This window comes from Hemitrygon akajei, chromosome 4 (genome assembly GCF_048418815.1).
Source record: "Hemitrygon akajei chromosome 4, sHemAka1.3, whole genome shotgun sequence".
NCBI classification, from domain to species: domain Eukaryota; kingdom Metazoa; phylum Chordata; class Chondrichthyes; order Myliobatiformes; family Dasyatidae; genus Hemitrygon; species Hemitrygon akajei.
In genome coordinates, this window is record NC_133127.1 from 16,623,678 (window position 1) to 16,643,483 (window position 19,806).

The 19,806-nt window shown below is 42.5% G+C and overlaps 1 protein-coding gene and 1 long non-coding RNA gene across 2 annotated transcripts in view; both read left to right on the forward strand.

Moving 5' to 3' along the window:
• Positions 1–13,363, forward strand: part of LOC140726141 (putative pre-mRNA-splicing factor ATP-dependent RNA helicase DHX32) — a 142,758-nt gene extending 129,395 nt beyond the window's left edge. The window contains exons 10-12 of the mRNA XM_073042115.1: positions 3,915–4,105; positions 6,712–6,902; positions 12,823–13,363. Coding sequence (XP_072898216.1) covers positions 3,915–4,105; positions 6,712–6,902; positions 12,823–13,012 — 572 coding nt within the window. The 3' untranslated portion in view covers positions 13,013–13,363. The remainder of the gene's footprint in view (positions 1–3,914; positions 4,106–6,711; positions 6,903–12,822) is intronic.
• An 11-nt stretch (positions 13,364–13,374) lies between these two features.
• Positions 13,375–19,547, forward strand: LOC140726142 (uncharacterized). Its single transcript, XR_012098583.1, has 2 exons — positions 13,375–14,986; positions 15,087–19,547. It is a non-coding gene; the product is annotated as an uncharacterized lncRNA (long non-coding RNA).
• Positions 19,548–19,806: the final 259 nt, after the last annotated feature.

Below are 19,806 nucleotides of genomic sequence, written 5' to 3' on the forward strand. Positions count from 1 at the left end.
GAGGGGGTGGGGAGAGATAGCGTGCGAGAGAGGGACAGAGAGAGAGAGACAGAAGGAGGGGTGGGGTGAGAGACAGAGAGGAGGGCAGAGAGAGAGAGAGAGGGGCGCAGGGAGAGACAGAGAGAGAGGTGGGGGAGAGAGAGACGGGGTGGGGAGAGGCAGGGAGAGGGAGAGAGACAGAGGGGGTGGGGAGAGACAGAGCGTGACAGAGAGAAAGAGAGAGAGGTGGGGGGAGAGAGAGACAGAAGGAGGGGTGGGGTGAGAGACAGGGGGGTGGGGAGAGACAGAGAAAGAGGCAGGGAGAGACAGAGAGAGGGGCGCAGGGAGAGACAGAGGGGGGCGGAAAGAGACAGAGAGAGAGGGTGGGGAGAGACAGAAAAGGGGCGGGGAGAGACAGAAAGAGGGGTGGGGAGAGACAGAGCGAGAGAGAGAGAGACAGGCAGAGAGAGAGAGAGTGGGGGGGAGAGAGTGAGAGACAGAGAGACAGACAGAGACAGTGGGGTGGGGGTGAGAGACAGAGAGGTGGGGAGAGACAGAGAGAAAGAGGCGGGGAGTGACAGAGAGAGCGAGGGGGGCCGGGGAAAGACTGGGGGGGGGAGAGACAGAGGGAGAGAGAGGGGCCAGGGAGAGACTGGGAGACAGAGAGAGAGAGGTGGGGGGGGGAGAGAGAGACACACAGGTGGGGGGGGGGGGGAGAGAGAGAGAGGCAGGGACGGAGGGGAATGTGGAGAGTGGGAGGGGAGTAGCACATGGAGGGGAGGGGGAGGGGAATGTGGTGAAGAGGGGAACATGGAGAGGGGGGAGAGGGGTGAATATGGAGTGTGGGGGTTTGGAGAGAGGAAGAGTGTCCAAGATTAGGAGGGAGAGAGAGGAGGAAATGTGGAGAGGGAAAGAGGAATCTAGAGAGAGGGGAAAGTGGAGAGGGAAAGAGGAATGTAGAGAGAGGGGAAAGTGGAGAGATGGTGGGGTGAGGGAGGGAGGAGGACAGAAGTGGAGGGAGAGAGATGTACAGTGGGAGATGTATGGAGAGAGGGAGGGGAAGAGATGAGAGAGAGGTAGAGAGAGGGAGAGCGAGAAGGGCTGGAGAGGAAGAGGGGTGGAGAGAAAGATGGGGGAGAATAATGGAGATACAGATAGTGAGGGGGAGAGGAAGGAAGATATGGAGGGAAAGAGGGGGATTATGGAGGGCAAGAGAGAGAATTGGAGATATGGGGGTGAGAGATGGAGAGTGAGGAAAAGAGGGGGAGAATTGGAGAGTGATGTGGTGTGACAGGAGGAGTGATGTGGAGAGAGATATGGACAAAGAGGAGATTTAGAGAGAGATGGGAAGTGGGAAAGTGAAAACAGATCTCTGCAAAGTGATCTAAATTAATTGCAAATATGAAACTCAAAATAATTGATTTCTTAAGTATTCACTCCCTTGATGCACCAAATCATCACTGGCCCCTTCATTAAGTTTACAAGTCACATAATTTGTTAAATGGAGATCACCATGTGCAGTCAAGGTGTTTCATTTGGTTGTAGTAAAAATACCCCTGTGTCTGGAAGGTCCAACTGCTGTTGAGTCAGTATCCTGGCAAAAACTACACCCTAAGGAAAAGGAACACTGCAAGCAATTCCACAAAAAGGTTATTGAAAAACACAAGTCTGGAGGTGGATGCAATAAATTTCAAATTCACTGAATATACCTTGCACCCTCCATTTGTATGTGAAACTGAATCATACCGTGATCACTCATTCCAAAGGAACCCTAATTACAAGATCACTAATTTTACCTGTCTCATTGCACAAGCCCAGATCTAAGATGGCATATTCCTTTGTAGGTTCAGTAACATGTTATTCAAGAAAGCCATCATGGATGCATTCTATGAAGTCCTCTTCAAGGCTGACCAACTTGGTTCACCCAATCTACGTGCAAGCCAAAGTCCCTGTGATAATTGCTGTTCCATTCTTACATGCCTCAGATATTTCTCTGTTTATTGCCAATGCCACTTAATGTAATGTTATTATTCGGTGGCTGAAGGACAACTCCCACCAGTGATTTATTTTTTCCCTTTACTATTCCTAATCTCTACCCAGACAGTTTAACATTCTGCTCCTTGGATCTTATATCATCTCTCACTATCGCCCTGATCTCATCTTTAACTAAGAGTTCTACACCACCTCCCTTACCTTTCTGCCTATCCTTACATTTTACCTGATATCCTTGGATATTTAATTCCCAATCCTCTCCACCTTGCAACCACATTTCTGTAGTTGTCACTAAATCATACCTCTTTGTACTGATTGGTGCCATAAATTCACTGACCTTGTTTATACTACGGGCTTTCAGATAAAGTGCCCTTACGCTCATTGTGCTTTTTTAAATTTTGTAATCTTTTAATCTTTTGCACTTGATGTTTCTTCACTCCACTCCTACTTTTCTCTTTTTTAATCTTTTGCTTTTTCTTTAGCTTTATCCACACTTTTCTTTTTTACTTTTTCCATCCTTCTCCAATCAGTTGAACCCACCTCCCTATTATTTAATTTCAAGCCCTATCCACCGCCCTAGTTACACAATTTGCTAGGATGCAGCTCCCATCACAGTTCAGGTGGAGCCAGTCCCATTGGTATAGCTCCCTTCTTCCCCAGTACTGGTGCCAATTTCCTATGAATTCAAACCCACTTCTCCCACACCAATCCTTGAGCCATGCATTTAACTCTCGAATCATCTTGACCCTATGCCAATTTGCAGGTGGCTCAGGTAGTAATCCGGAGATCTCTGCCTTCTTGGTTCTGCTTTTTAATTTAGTCCCTAGCTGCTCAAATTCCCTCAGCTGAACCTCTTTCCTCTTCTACCCATGTCATTGGTAACCACATGGGCTACAACAACCAGATTTTTCCCTTCCTGCTGCAGATTACTCTGCAGATGAGATAAGATGTCCTGAACCCGGGCAGCAGGCAGGCAACACAGCCTTCAGAACGCTCGATCCTCGCAACAGAGAACTTTGTCTATTCCCCTGAATATACTATCCCCAATTACCACTACGTTTTTTCTCTTCCCACCCCCCACGAATGGTACCCTGAACTACTGTGCCACAGTTAAGTTGCCCATCCTTCCTACAGCCCCCACTCTCATCCACACAGGAGGCAAGAATCTCAGGCCTGTTGGACAAGCTCAAGGGCTGAGGTTCCTCCAGCACTGTCTCTTGGATCCCACTACCCACCTCACTCACAGTCCCTGACCACAGACAGAATTCGAGGCCGCTAATGTAATGGGTGTGACTCCCTCTTGAAACAGAGAATCCAGGTAGCTGTACCCCTCCCTGATGTGCCGCAGAGTTTGAAGCTCTGATTCTAGGTCATCAAATTTGAGCCTGAGTTCCTCGAGCAGCCAACACTTGCTGCAGGTGTGGTCACCAGGAAGAAGGTGGTGAACCTCTCAACCTCCACTTTAAATATACCCAATTACACCCAAAATATCTGTAGATCAAAGGTGCAATGATACAACAACTTTCTCTAATTTAAACTCTTTACAGCACTGTGCCAGTGTAGAGGATAGTGTAATGCTATTACAGTATCAGTGATCTGGTTCAATTCCATTGTTGTCTGTAAGGGGTTTGTATGTCCTAGCCGTGACCACGTGGGTTTCCACTGGGTGCTCTGGTTTCTTTCAACACCCCAGACGCGTAGGTGAGGGCTAGTAAGTTTTGGGCTTGCTATGATGGTGCCAGAAACATAGTGACTTGTGGGTTAGTAGGTTAATTGGTTACATGGCTTGTTAGACCAGAAGGGCCTGTTACTGTGCTGTATGTCTAAGTAAAAGAAATTGATATCCCATATCTCCTATAGCCTGTATTACACGTGGTGCATTTCAATTTGTCTACCATGAGAGGATAGTGCCTTCATATTGTCTCTGTGAAATCTCCTTGCAGATAATGAAGATGAAACGTGGTGCCTGAAGAATTATCTGAGTTACTCTGCTCTGAAGTTGGCCGATATAATTCGATATGAGCTTTTGGAGCTGATGCAGAGAATTGAGCTGCCAATTTCCCCACCAAATTTTGGAATGGATGAAAATGTGCTCAACATCAAAAGAGCTCTGATCTCAGGTTACTTCCTCAAGGTGCGTGACCATGGTGCACTTAATTCCTCCTATAATGTCCATTAGTACCCATTCGTATTTGTGTGAGCACCTTTCTGGTTTGCAAATGATCGCTAGTCTATTATCTGGGTTATGATCTTGTATTCTGCTGAGTGTACATCATTTTGATTCTTTAAAAACTGTGGATCCTAGATATCTGAAAGGAAGCAAAGTTGATTAGCTGATATCTGTGAACCACATACCAAATGTTAACAGAAAATATTTAATTAGCTGTGTACAACAAAATTGCATGCCATAACTTATATTATATGTATTATATTATATTATATTATAACCTGACGAAGGGTCTCGGCCCGAAACGTCGACAGTACTTCTCCCTGTAGATGATGCCTGGCCTGCTGCGTCCCACCAGCATTTTGGGTGTGTTGCTTATATTTATTTATTGTGATATAGTGTGGAATAGGCCCTTACAACTCTTCAAGCCGCACCACCCAGCAACCCCCAACTTAACCCTATCTTAACCATGGGACAATTTACAGTGACCAATTAACCTCCCAATTGGTATGTCTTTTGGAAAGTGGGAGGAAACTCGTGCAGTCATGGGCAGAACATATGAACTCCTTATAGGTAATGACAGGAATTGAACCTGGTTCATTGGTGCTGTGAAGGGCTATTCTAATAACTATGTCACAGTACTTTGAATAAGGTCTTAAATTCCACTAGGGTAATCCACAATGACATGAACATTTGAGTTTCCTAATTTTAGGTAATTTGTTTCTTTGGTAGTTGTTTGTCCCACTCTCCCACTCTACCTCATCTCCAGCCCTCCTATTTTTGTCCGCTTCCCCTCCTTTTTCTGTCCATTTTTTACACGCCCACTACTCGCCCCCTACACACAAACACTGCATACACATGCACATGAGAAATCTTGAGTAACACCCACAAAATGCTAGAAGAGTTTAGTGGGTCAGGCAGCATCTGTGGGGGGGAATAAACAGTCAACGTTTCAGGCCAAGACACTTTACTAGAGTTCCTCCTTTACTTATCAGACTCCAGCAGTGGTAGCCCTTTGTGTTCCTGCTTATCTCTTCCAGCATCTGTCTCTAGTCTTCACATTCCCCTTCCTTCTCTTTACTCCATCTACCTCTTCAAATATTTTTATCCCTCTTTGTCTGCCTCCACCTACATCCACCTTGCTCCTCTTCTCTACGGGGCACAACCTGCCTGCCATCTTACACCCCTCCTCAGTCCACCAATCAACCTCAGACCCCTATCTCACCACTTCCCTTCTGCTCTCTAAACTGGCCGTCTTGTTTCTTAGTCCTTTTGCAGTATTTTGAGCAAAAACATTGAAAATTCACTTACTCCCACAGATGCTGCACAGTTCATTAGGGTCAATATCAGGTTAAACAGAGAAATAACTACCTCTATAATATCCTCTGAGATTTAGTTGAAGTGTACCTCTTGGATATAGTTAACTGACCCATTGCCATAAGTCATCAGAGCAAAATTAGACAATTTGGCCCATAAAAATCTGTTCCACCATTTCATCATGGTTAATTTACTGAATTATCTTTCTCAACTCCATCCTCTTGCTTTCCCCTTGAAATCTTTGATGCCCTTACTAATCAAGAACCTATCAACCTCTGCTTGAAATATACCATGAGCTGGCCTGCAAGCTACCTGTGGCAATGAAATCCACCGATTCTCTATCATCCAGATAAAGAAATTCCTGCTTGTCTCTGTTCCTTGTACTCCGAGGCTGTGCCCTCTAGTCCTAGACTCTCCCACTGTTGGAAGCATGCTCTGCATGTCCTCTTTTTCTAGGCCTTTCAATTACTTTGAGGATATGCTCCCTGTTTTGAGGTCCTTCAGCCAAGGGAACAGATCTCTTGGCATCTCTAGAAATATTGTAATAGTCAAATTCATTTGTAACTATTTATTTATTCATTGATTGATTGATAGAGATACAGTGCGGAATAGGCCCTCTTGGTCTTCAAGCAGCACTGCCCAGCAACCCTCAATTTTATTCTCTAATAATCAGGGTACAATTTATAATGACCAATTAACCTATCGACCAGTACGTCGTAAAATAGTGGGAGGAGAGTGGAACACCAGATTGAACAGTAGTTTTTACAATCAGAGTGAAAATCTTTGAAATGTTCCCAAAGCTGGCCATTATCAGTGAGTGAAGTACTTTGGCCAAATCCTCCAAAACAAAATTGAAGCTATTTTCAGTTAGTGCCCTGTCTCTGGGTTTGGTTATGAAAGCCATCAAGATTGCCTATACCGGCTGAAGCTTTTTGTTGATGTGGAATTCAGAGAATTAACTTCATGTTTGTGCACTGTGCTGCTGCAAAGAAATGGATTGTTCGTAGTGTTTTGGTGTTATGTACAGTATATATGTAACATAAGCTTGAACTAGAGCTGGACAGAAAACATCATTTTGATAGCAAGGTATAGGATAATCCTGTGATTGCATCCTTAATGTATGGTGACTATGTACATAGTTGTGGAAATTTTAGGGTCTTGATTTGTTTTATTGGATTAATAACACTACTTTTTCCTCTTCTCTCTACAACCTTCCTCCTATTACCACACCTTTTTAAAAAAAATCCTGCTTCCAGGTAGCCAGAGATGTCGATGGGTCTGGAAATTACTTGATGCTGAATCACAAGCACGTGGCTCACCTTCATCCTATGTCGTGTTATCTCACCAGAAAACCTCAGCCACGACCTCCCTCCTGGGTCCTGTATCATGAATTTACCATCTTCCTAGACAACTGCATCAGCGTTGTCTCTGAGATTCAGCCTGAGATGTAAGGACTATTGCAAAATGGGTTTATTCGGCACTGTATGCTCATGGGGAAGCGAGCAGGGGTTAGGAAACACTGCGAATACTTGATGTTCTCAGCAAACTACTGAATCTATTCTCAAAGCATGATTTTATGTCACAAAATCTTGAGTTTTTTTAAATAAGCAAAGTAAAATAACTCAAAACCACAAATATTAACATGGGTTAAGGAGAACGTCGTCAAGAAGCATCTTTTTTGTCAGATCCTGGAATTACATGAAGTTAGGAGAACATTTAATACTTAACCAGAGTAAGAATTTAGATAAATTTAAATCTTACATCCTTCCCACAGCGTGAGGGAGTAAAAATCTTTGCATTATGACTCTGTTGCAATGAACAGGTATGTGAATTTATAAGTCTAATAGGTTGTGGAAAGAAGCTGTCCCATAGCCTGTTGTTTCCTGGATTTAATGCTGCAGTAGAGTTTACCAGATGGAAGCAGCTGAAACAGTTTATGGCTGGGGTGATCATGTCCCTGATGATCTTCCAGTCCTCTTTTATGCACCTGCTTCTATAAATGTCCTCAGTGGAGGAGAGTTCACATCCACAGGTCCGCTGGGCTGTCTGTACTGCCCTCTGTGGTGCCCAGTGTTCAGGCTTGGTGCAGTTCTCGTACCAGGCCATGATACAGCCAGTCAGGATGCTCTCAATGGTGCCCATTTAGAAGGTCTCAAGGATTTGGAGGCTGTTGATTGGGGCGCACCTGTTTTTGTTCCTGCTGTAATCCACGGTCAGCTCTTTTGTGTTTTGGACATTGAAGGAGAGGTTGTTAACTTGGCACCATTATGTCAACGTGTTAACCTCTCCTCTGTAGGCTGTCTCGTAACCGCCAATAAGGCCAATCAATGCCACGTCATCTGCAAATTTGATCAGCAGATTGGAGCTGTGTGTGGCAGCACAGTCATGAGTGTAAAGAAGTAGAGGAGGGGACTTGGGACACAACCCTGTGGGGGGCACCTGTGTTGAGGCTCAGAGGGACAAAGATGAGGGAGCCCATCCTTACCACCTTACATCCTTAGCGAACTGATAGGAAGTTCAGGGTCCAGCTGCACAAGGTAGGGTGCAAGCCGAGGTCTTTGAGCTTCTTGTCGATTCTGGAGGGATTTATGGTGGTGAATGCTGAACTGTAGTCCAAGAACAGCATTCGAACTTAAGCATCCCAGGTAAGTGAGGAAGGTGTCTAGAGCTGTGGTTATGGTGTCATTGGTAGACCAGTTCTTTCGGTAGGGAAATTGTAGAGGGCCCAGTGTAGGTGGTAGAATACTGCAGATGTAGACTTTAACCAGCCTTTCAAAGTATTTGTTTATAATTGAGGTGAGTGTGACAGGGTGTCAATCGTTCAGGCATGCTACCTTGGTTTTCTTAGTTACAGGGACAACGATGGTCAAAGATGAATGTTAATGAAATGGCAAATGGTTTTACAGCACCAACGATCAACAATTGGGGTTCGATTCTCACCACTGTTTGTTCCTTCTCCCCATGACTCCATGAGCTTCCTTCAGGTGCTCTGGTTTCTTCCTACATTCCAAAGGCATATGGGTTAGGGTTAAAGTTGGTGAGCTGTGGGTGTGCGAAGTTGGTGCCGGAAGCATGCTGACACCAGTAGCATCCTTGTAAATTTTCTCTGCACTCTCTCAAGCTTATTGGTATCTTTCCCGAGGTAGGTGGCTAGAACTGCACACAATACTCCAATTAGGTCTCACCAACGTCTTGTAGAATTTCAACATAGCACCGCAACTCCTATACTCAGTATTTTGATTTATGAATTTCCTTTTAAATCTTTCCCATCTCACCTTAAACCTTTGCCCTATAGTTTTAGCCTTGCGTACCCTGGAAAAAAAGACTGACTATTCACCTTATCTAAGCCTCTCATGATCTTATAAATCTCTATTAGGTCATCCTGCAACCTCATACACTACCAGGGAAAGACAATATTTGAGTCGCATGCCATTGGGAACATTTCATGAGTAATGGCAGCTTATCACCAGCCAGCTAGGCAACCTTAAGGAAGCTGACTTAACTAGAGATTTGAAAAGTTACAGCTTAACTTCAACCACTTGTTTTATCTAGAGAACTTAAGAATACAGTACTGACAGAATAGGAATAATAACACCAATAAAATCAAATGTAAAATGACAGTGAGAACAAAGTCACTTTTAAAAAGCTGTAATAATAATACCATAACAATAGAAATAAGAACAGCATTAGCAATCTCACTAACAACAATGATAACATGAACTACAAAAAAACTGAAAACATTACACTAAACTGAATACATGCAAAATGCTGGAGAATATAGACTACGTATATTTTCTCCATAGATGCTGCCTGGTCTGCTGAGTTCCTCTAGCATTTGGTGTTGCTGGGATTTCTAGCATCTGCAGATTTTCTCTTGCTTGTGACTAAACTGAATACTCCTGGTTTGATGTTTCATATTCTACATGATGTTCGCTCACTTTTGCCATTTGCGCAATTTTTTCTTTTTCCGCGGGTTGGACGTTGATGCATTTCTTTGAATGGTGTTTGTTTTGTGACTGCCTGCGGGAGAATGGATCTCAGACTTGTGTACTTTGATAATAAATGTGCTTTGAAACCAGAAAAGAAACAGACAGGTTGGTGGACTGGGTGGATTCATAGGAGATAAGTTTTCATTCCTTTCAGCAGAAAGAATGAGACAGGACAATATTAGAAGAACAAAAAAACTGTAGATGTTAAAAATAATAAATTAAAGCACAAACAAGAGAAAATCTGCAGATGCTGGAAATCTGAGCAACCCACACAAAATGCTGGATGAACTCAGCATCTATGGAAAAGAGTACAGTTGACGTTTCAGGCTGAGATCCTGCGGCAGGACTGGAGAAAGAAAGCTGAGGAGTGGGTTTAAAAGGTGGGGGGAGGGGAAAGAGAACCATCGGGTGATAGGTGAAACCCGAAGGGGGAGGGATGAAATAAAGAGCGGTGAAGTTGATTCATGAAAAAGATACAAGGCTGCAGAAGAATGAGTGTGATAGAAGAGGGCAGAAGGCTGTGGAAGAAAGAAAATGGGGGAGAGGCTCCGGGGGGGGGGGGGGGCGATGGGCAGGTAAGGAGATAGGGTGAGAGAGGGAAAAGGGGATGGGGAATGGTGAAGAAGACGGGGTGTGGGGAGGCATTATCAAAAGTTCGAGAAATTGATGTTCATGCCATCAGGTTGGAGGCTACCAGACAGAATATAAGGAGTTGTTCCTCCAACCTGAGTGTGGCCTCATCAAGACGGAGAAGGTGGAGAAGGCCATGCCCCTCCCCTCTCTTTCACCACACTCCACCTGTGGCAGCCCACCCTCGCCATTATTTTGCTCCCGCCAGATTTAGAAACATGCTTTCCTCTCTATGTTAACAAAGACAGCACTGTGCAAAGTCTTGGGGGGGGGGGAGGGGTGTGTGTATACACACACACACACACACACACACACACACGGGACTCTTGCACAGTACTGTAGAGAGAACAGAACATAGAAAGACTGGCAAAAGAATCAAAGGTGGCAGAGCAATCTTGTTTTGCAGCTTAAGATTAGACTGTAGAGAATATACTGCTGGGGATTGGGTAGTTTGGGGTTAGTGAAGCAGATTTGTTGTGGCTTTTGTAAGGTAACTGCATAAGTACATGAAAGTACTCAAAAGCAAGAGTGCAGAAGATTGGGATTATCAGGATTGTGTATAGAACTTGCACTGAATTACCTCCTTTCGTGTTTTCTGTAAAGTCATGAATAATTTTATTGATTATTCTGCTATACATTTAGATCTGTGCACATAACTCCCTCGACTTTTTGGACGTTCACTAGTTTTTCACTTTTGCATCATATATTAAAGTCATACCTTTTCGCAATTGCTGCTAATGTTCACCTTCAACCCACAGCCCTAAGCTTCTGGAAGTTTTTTTTTGTATGTGAAATTTATATAAAGGGATTTTGCAGTTGTAGGTATGCCACATCATTGGGTTTTCCAAAATTCACTGGGGTATCACTTCCTGAAAACTGTTAATTGACTGGGTCAGACAGGGTCTTCCCCATTCTGAGTGTGTGTTAGCTGCTCTTTCCCTGCTTTGTAATCGTACAGAGAATCTGTGTTTCTTCCGTAGATTATTAAGATGTTGCTCAAATAATATGATTTGCGTTTTTGTAATACTTGAACCACTAGGAAGATATCTGCATCCGCTTCCTCATGGTGACTGTTAACTCTTTCCTGTCTGCCCAAGATCCATTTCTTCTTTCATTCTATTTAACCTCAAGATAATTTCCTTGTCCATTTTTAGCTGTTTAGGATCTTGATCATTTGTCAATGCTACTTGAGTGATGTTTCGTTTATAGAGCACACAATTTTCAGACCTAAGTAATTAGCTTAATATTAGAGCACGAACATGGGATAATACAGCCCTTCAGCACACAATATTGTATGCTGAACTAATTAATTTGTTAATTAAATGCCCAACTAAATTAATCTCTATGCCATATGCTTCCATTTCTTGCACATTCATGTGCTTATCTGAGAGCCTCTTAGATTAACTGCTGTATTCAGTTAATTACTTTAACTGATGTTTACAGCGAGTACTTCCTTATCGTGACTTTGGCTCGAGAAATGTCCTCCTTCTTCTCAAGGTAGTTTTGTTGTCTCTTTTTAACTGTCTTGGATCCTGATCCTTCAGCTGCATACCGTTTGATGTGCGTAGTGGGGTGAAGATATGTCCCTACCAAAAGAGGTGTATGGCCACCCTTAGGCAAGGTATAGCACCTGCTTAGCCCCCCTTTCCCCTGATCAGGATCACATGAAGCCATGGGAACAGGCAGTGGATGGTTATAAGAGCAGCTAGTGCATATCACAAGTCCTGGTTATGCGGCCACTGATGCCTGGCAGACAATCTCTGAAGAGTATTGATAATGGCTGGGGTCACCCATCTTGTAAAGACACTGCCCAGAAGAAGGCAATGGCAAACCACTTCTGTCAGAAAATTTGCCAAGAACAACCATGGTCCTTAGACCATTATTGCCCACATCATATGATATAACACATGATGGTGAGGATGGTGACTATTCTATATTCTATGTACAATTACTTAAATTTAAATTTTGTGTCTAAATTTACTCTAGGAGCTGCAAGGTCAATGATCTAACCCGTATCTTATTATTCCATTAGAGTTTGATGGAAAAAGTCTAAGAAGTCTCTTACTCCCAATAATGAAGTATTTTTTTCTTTAATTTATCAAGTTCTAGCCAGGATTTGCTGAAATACCAAATGAATAGGTCAACTGATATACATAGAACAGCAACAGGCCCTTTGGCCCACAATTTTGTGCCGATCCAATTAAATTAATAATCAAATGGGCTACCTAAATAATCCCCTCTGTTTACACAATGTTCATATTCTTCCATCTTCCTCACATTCATGTGCCTATCTAAACGTCTGTTGAGGTATCTAATATTTCTGCTTCTGCCATCACCCTATGCAGTGCATTCCAGGCATCTACCACTCCCCATGTATAACAACAAAACTTGCCTCATAGTAACGTTGAAATTACCCTCTCTTACCTTAAATGCATGTCCTCTGGTATTAGACATTTTAACCCTGGGGGGGGGGAAGAAAAATGTTATCTGTCTACTTTATGCCTCTCAATCTCATAAATCTCTATCAGATCTCCCTTCAGCCTCCGACACTCCAGAGACAACAACCCAAATTTGTCCAGCCTCAGACTCTCTCTAATCCCAGCAGCAGCACTTCTGCGCCCTCTCTAAAGCCTCGACATCCAAGATTGGTTTGAGATTTTTATGTGTGGAACATACGTTGCACCTATCTGGGAATTTCTGATGCCCCTACCTATGTCGAGTTTTATTTTCTCTATTTCCTTCCTGTAGGCTGATTGAGTTTGCACCACAGTACTACCTGAGCAACCTGCCAGCCAGCGAGAGCCGTGACCTGCTCATGGAACTTCGGGAGAAGGTGAACAGGACTGAACCACTACCTGACCAAGAGGCAGAGGAAGCTGTGAAGGAAGAAGAAAACTTTGAAGCAGTCGAAAATGAGGAACTCTGCCTCCTTCAGTGAATGGAAAGAAAGATAATACCCTCTGCCCCCACCCCCCCCATGCGACCAGTTGCTAAAGACAGCTGACCATCAACTCAACATACACACTACATGGAACCAGCATAGGAATTCTTCCCTCACCATCTTGCTTCCTTATTAAAAATCAACCAATAAAGAGAATTTTTATTTTGCTCTCCCAAGTAAAGGGATTAAGGTTAGTAATAACTAACTTTTTGAAGGGAGATTAATAAAGACTGGAATGAATACTCTGGGGTAAGAGTTGGAGAATAGAACTAATTGGTTAGCACTTTCAAAGGACAGATAATTTGGGCTGAATGACTTTGTCCAATGCTGTTTGATTTTGAGATTCTAGTCAGATAGTCAGAAGATATTTTAGTTCAAAAGAACCGTGAGTCATTTTCAGTTGAAAGGATTCCCCCTGACCTATCTTTTGCCTATTCCAGCTAGAAACCTGAGGTTAGGTACACTGCCTTACTGGAGCTCACTGCGAAGTCCGTGTAAAGATCCCTCATGAAATGAATGGGGCAACCGTAATCTATTTTCATTAGTGGCGTGTAGCATGGAAATGAGTTTTTTTTTAATGTAATTGTGTCAGTACTGCCCAGGAAATACTGAAATTCCTCATAGATATGCGGGGTATCCTGCTACTGAGATTGCTGCTGAGGCAAGTTTTAGTTATTTTATCAGTAGGATTTTTACCTTAGTTCTGCCTAGGCAGTGTGGAAGAATACACTCTTCTTTGCCTCCCTTAGAACACAAAACCCAATTTCCTTAAAATGTAACCATATAACAATTACAGCACAGAAACAGGCCATCTCGGCCCTTCTAGTCCGTGCCGAACACTTACTCTCACCTAGTCCCACCGACCTACACTCAGCCCATAACCCTCCATTCTTTTCCTGTCCTTAAGAATTAAAGTGAGAGGCTTATGATTTTTTTTAATCTGCTGATCTCAGCATAAATGCTCTTAAAAAGAAAAAAACCTGCTGGTTGCTTGAAATGAACTGTGTACAATGATTAGATAAAACGCCTGATGAAGAAGTTTGTTGTACCAAATGGCCTCCCTCTGGTGTATAACGCTTAAAGCTTCAATGGCTATTTTACTATTTTTTGATAAGTAAACAGTACTGCTGGCCTTGAAACCTCACCTTTACCATGGGGGAGATCGTGTGCGGATGTGTTTCTGTTTGTCTTTGTTTCTATTTTGTGTGTGTGTGTGTTCATCTGTGTCTGTATGGGTACCTGTAAATCAGTACAAATAAAAATGTCCCTTGCACTTTGCACATGAGACAAGCATAACTGGACAGAGGTAGTGTAGCAATACAAGAGTCCGATGCACTATTTGACTTTTGAAGACGTTGGACACTAAATTGATTGTATAGTTATTAGGAATTACAGCTGGATTTGTGACTCTCTCCTTTAGTCTTTGTAAATAGTTTGGTGGTTATCTCAGTTTTTATATCACAATCTGAACAGCACATTTCCTTTGGGAATATTACAGAACTGACTGAAGCGGTAGAGCGGCCAACTTGCAAGCATGTTTGTGACAGGGTTTAAGTTGTTAGCTTCTGAAAGTAGAACATAGAACATACTGTAGAGCATCACAGCACAGTACAGGCCTATCAGCCCATAATGTTGTACTGACCTTTAAACCTACTTTGAGATCAATCTAACCCTTCCCTCCTACATAGTCCTCCACTTTTCTATGATCCATATGTCTATCTGAGTTTCCTAAATACCCCGAATATATTTGCCTCTACCTCCACTTTCGTTCCATGCGCTCACCAATCACTGTTTCAAGAGCTTACCTCTGACATCCTCACTGTACTTTCCTCTAATCACTGTAAAATTATGTCCCCTTGTTGTCTCTGTCCACTCAATCTGTTCCTCTTAAATCCAAGTACAAGGTGACAGAAGGCACTGCAAGTGCTTGAACCTGAATCAGAAAACCAATCTGCTGGAATATCTCTGTAGGTCAGGCAGCATCTGTGGAGGGATGTGGACTGTCAACGCTTCGGGTTACGACTCTTCAATCTAGATTGCAGAAATGTTAGCTGTCCATTTCCCTCCACAGATGCTGCCTGAACTGCTGAGATCCTCCACCAGTTAGTAATTTGCTTCAGTGTGATGCATACTTGCACTGACAGTCATGATTATTCAAGAGGACAGTAGACTACTGCCTTACTGAATTATTCTCTTCATGCTCACCCAACACAGTTTACTTGGAGGGAAATAGCCAGAGGGAGTGTTCCATTCTGAGGATGTGAATGAATTATCAGAGCACCTTGACACCCATAGAGTATATTCTTTAGATGCTTTTAATAGTTGATCTGCGGAACCTTTGCTTTGAACAGTGCCGTAATTGTACTATTTATCTCGAAGAACATAGAACATTACAGCACACTATAAGCCCTTCAGCCCATGATGTGTGACCTTTTAACCTTCTCTAAGATCAATCTAACCCCTCTGTTTTTCTTTCATATATTTGCCTATCTAAGAGTTTCTTAAATGTCCCTATGTATCTGCCTCTACGACCACCCCTGGCAGTGCATTCCATGTACCCACCACTCTGTGTAAATGAAAACCTATGTTTGACATCTCCCCCCCCCCCCCATACATTCCTCTAATCACTTTAAAATAATACCCCCTCTTTATTAGGCATTTTCATCCTGGGAAAAAGTCTTTGACTGTTTACTCAATCTATGCTTTTCCTATCATGCATACCTCTTATCCTTCTTTGCTCCAAAGGGGAAAAACCCTATCTCACTCATCCTATCTCACCACAAGACATGCCTTCTAGTCCAGACAGCATCCTGGTAAATCTCCTCTGCACACTCTCCAAAGCTTCCATACAATAAGGTGACCAGAACAGAATACAGCTTTCCAATAGAGCTGCGATATTACCTTACAGCTCTAAATTTCAGAACTAAACCCCTACAATAGTCTTTTATTTTCCTGTCAGAAGCCTTCACTGGGACTTTGAAACTTGTACATTCTGGGCTGTTGCTAAAAAGCAGACCACAGTTTGTAACCTTATAGCAAAGTGACCAACCCTGTCTTCCTTGGAAATTAAATGCACAGTTTTGCTGATAAGACTAGATTCTGTGCACTATATTGGGTTAACTGCTTGCAATTTCTTTAAACAGGAGGGGAATGATCATGTTGAGTTCTCATGCTTGGTTACTCTGCACCAGGCTGTAATGAGGAATGTTAATGAGGTGTTGAGTGAGTTACCAACTCCTGAATTAAACAGCATCATCTGAGCTCCCATTAGTTGGGTGTTAGAGTATCATCTGAAGAACTTGACACAATTTAGGCTTCAGGGAGAATCAGAGCAAGAAGTATAAAATTACCTTTTGCAAAGTCACATCTGCACCTTTTAGTAATGATTACAGCCAAACTTTTATTATCACAAGATATGAATAAATGTGAATTGTTGTATAATATGATTTTAAAATAAATCGGTATGTTGAGCCAATGTTTCTCAGCCACAAATGTCAGCACTGTAGTCTATCCACTGTTAATGATAGCTTTAAAATCAATATTTTAACAAAGTCCAATTGAGGCAGCTCTGAATAGGACTTTTTTTTAGTGTTTGAACACCAGTTCTCAATTATTTCATCTTGAGGAGTGGGGTCAGGAGAAGCTCCTCAATTAATCTGCAGCCTAATTTGTAAGTCATAAGACATGGGGACCAAATTAGGACATTTGGCCCATCAATTCTGCTTCACCATTCCATCATGGCTAATTTATTACCCCCTCAACCCTATTCTCCTGTCTCTTCCCTAACATTTGACACCCTAACTAATAAAGAACCTAGTATCTTATGCTTTAAGTATACCAAATGATTTGACCTACACAGCCATCTATGGCAATGAATTCCACAGATTTGCCACCCTGTGGTTAAAAGAATTCTTCTACATCTCTGTTCTCATAGGATGCCCTTCCTTTTTGAGACTATGCCCTCTGATCCTTGACTTCCCCACTACTGGGGAAAATCCTCTGCACATCCACTCTATCTAAGCCTTTCAATAAGATGCAACTAGATTCTTCCCCCCCCCCCCCCCCAATTCTTCTAAATTCCAATGAGTACAGGCGCAGAGCCATCAAACACTTCTGTGTTAACCCTTTCATTCCTGGGACTATTCTCATAAATCTCTGGGTCCTCTCTATCACCAGGACATTCTTCATTAGATATGAGGCCCAAAACTGCACTCAATACTCCAAGTGGATTCTGACCAACACTGCCTCAGCATTACATCCTCACCTTTACATTCTAGTCCTCTTGAACTGCTGCTGGAAAAAGTTGTAGAGCAGTCTCTTTCAGACCCAGTGTCAAGGCAGCTGATACACAAAGCCAAGCTCAGGACTTAGTGAAACTGGCAGGTCTCCTGCTCTGGACGAAAGGAGATGACCCGAGGCAGACTTCAGCTCTGAACATCTGAATTGCTCCTCATCTATTGAAGCCAGTGGAGATAGGGTTGTAAATGGTGATAACAATTTCTAGTCAGAAGTGATTTAGATAATTATAACATTAGGCATATGTTTCAAGATTGGCTTTCATTTTAACATTAAGGCAGAATGTGCTGCTTTATGTCTTGGCAAAAGAACTTTGGCCATCAAGAAAAGGAATCAAATTAAAGTAACTTTATAATTTCCTTTGCAAAGAATGATCATTTATTCCAGATAACTCTTTGTAACTGTGGTTAAAAATGCAAATTGGTATATTAACGAGTAGATCAGCAGAGAGCAGATTGCAAAATAGACATTTGTATTGAGCTTCATGTTTTAGCCAGCTTGCAGCATAATTTACATCCACATGATGAATTGTTCTTGCTCATTACAGGATCCTTTAAATGCATGGACATTATTCTCTCGATTGCCAAATCATCCTCTGGTTTTAAAACTCTCATGCCTTGTGGATGGAGAAAAGTTAATGGTCTGAAAAGAGTAACAGAGCACTACGTCAGAGAAACAGGCTCTTCACCCCATCCACCATGTCAAACTATTATTTATTCTGCCTAGTCCCATTGACCTCCACCTGCACCATAGCCCTCCCTACCAGCCCCCCATCCAAATACTTACCCAAACTTCACTTAATGTTGAAATCAAACCCACATCCACCAATTCCACACTCTCAGCACACTCTGAGTAAAGAAGTTCCCCCTCAAGTTCACCTAAAATATTTTAGCTTTTACCCTTAACCCATGACCTCTAGTTCTCATCTCACCCAACCACAGTGGAAAAAGCCTACTTGTATTTACCCTATCTATACCATTCATAATTCTATATATCTCCATGCAATCTCCCCTCATTCTCCTACTCTCCCAACGACGCTTCTCTGTCACCATACACAAAATGCTGGTGGAACACAGCAGGCCAGGCAGCATCTATAAGGAGAAGCACTGTCGACGTTTCGGGCTGAGACCCTTCGTCAGTCCTGATGAAGCTTATAGATGCTGCCAGGCCTGCTGTGTTCCACCAGCATTTTGTGTGTTGTGCTTGAATTTCCAGCATCTGCAGATTTCCTTGTCGATGGTTCTCTGTCATTCAGGTCCTGAAGTCCTTATCTTTGCAAATTTCCACTGTATTCTTTCAATCTTATTGACATCTTTCCTTTAGATAGATAATCAGAACTGCACACAATACTCAAAAGTAGGCCTCTTACTGCCTGTTACACTGCTAGCTTTTAGGGCAGCATGAAGGTCCTTCATCTCTTGCAGTGTTCAGGTCTTCCTTCATCATGTCCTCTTGATTTTCACTACTGTCGGTCATGAACGTCCTGCATGGAGACTTTGGAATACTATCACACACAGGTGTATAAGTATTCTTCTTTGCTGTTTCTGTAACGATTGTTTTTACCAGTCAGGGTTGTTAGCCCTGAGAAATTAGGCCTCACCAATACAACTTCAATGTAGCATCCTAATGCCGGAGTGAAGTAGAAAACAAATTAATATGTCTCCTGTGCAAGGTCATCAGCATATCACTGTGGATTTGATGGGGGAGTGGCATATAAATGTATGGTGAAACTTGGTAATTAGCAAGCAGTGACTTAGCAGTCAACAGCCGGGCCCATGCATTGAAATCTAAGGAAATGTTAGGAGTAACTCGGAGTAAAACTCCAACAATGTTTCCAGGTGAAAGCTTTATATAATTTACTTGAAAGGGCATCATGGTTCTCTTCACACAATTTTGGGACTGTCCTTTATGTAATTTATTTTCTACATGTGCCAATTGCACAGAAGGTGGTTTCTGCTGTGCTATGAATGAATTTGGAACTAACTGAAAATATTAGGCATTGCTGCTGTATTTATTTTGGTTTATTCTCTTTCTATCGAGAATACAGGTCCTATAAGTACTCATGGATATTTCCTTTGAATCAAGGAAGAATTTTGCTGTAAACTTTAGTCTATTGTAAAGTTATTGTACTTTCAAGAATGTCATGTAGACATGTAAAATTAAATAATACCTTTCAGTGGTGGCGGTAATGTCAATTTTAATGATTACAAAATGAAATAAAGCCCTTTTTGTTGTATTTTTCTTTGAAAAGAATGCATACTAGAATATCACATGGCCACAACTAATGTCTTTACTGTGGCATCTCATTACTGTAAATGGATTTGTCTCTTAGTTGTTGAATTGTGCTCATGTGCTTCAACAGTGACATAGTCTTGGACTGTAACAGTCAAGTTCAAGTTTATTGTCATCTGACTGATCTTACTCAAGACTGAAGTAATTTCCAGTACACAAGGGTAAAGGAGACAAAATAATTGTTACTCTGGTTCTGAGCATGA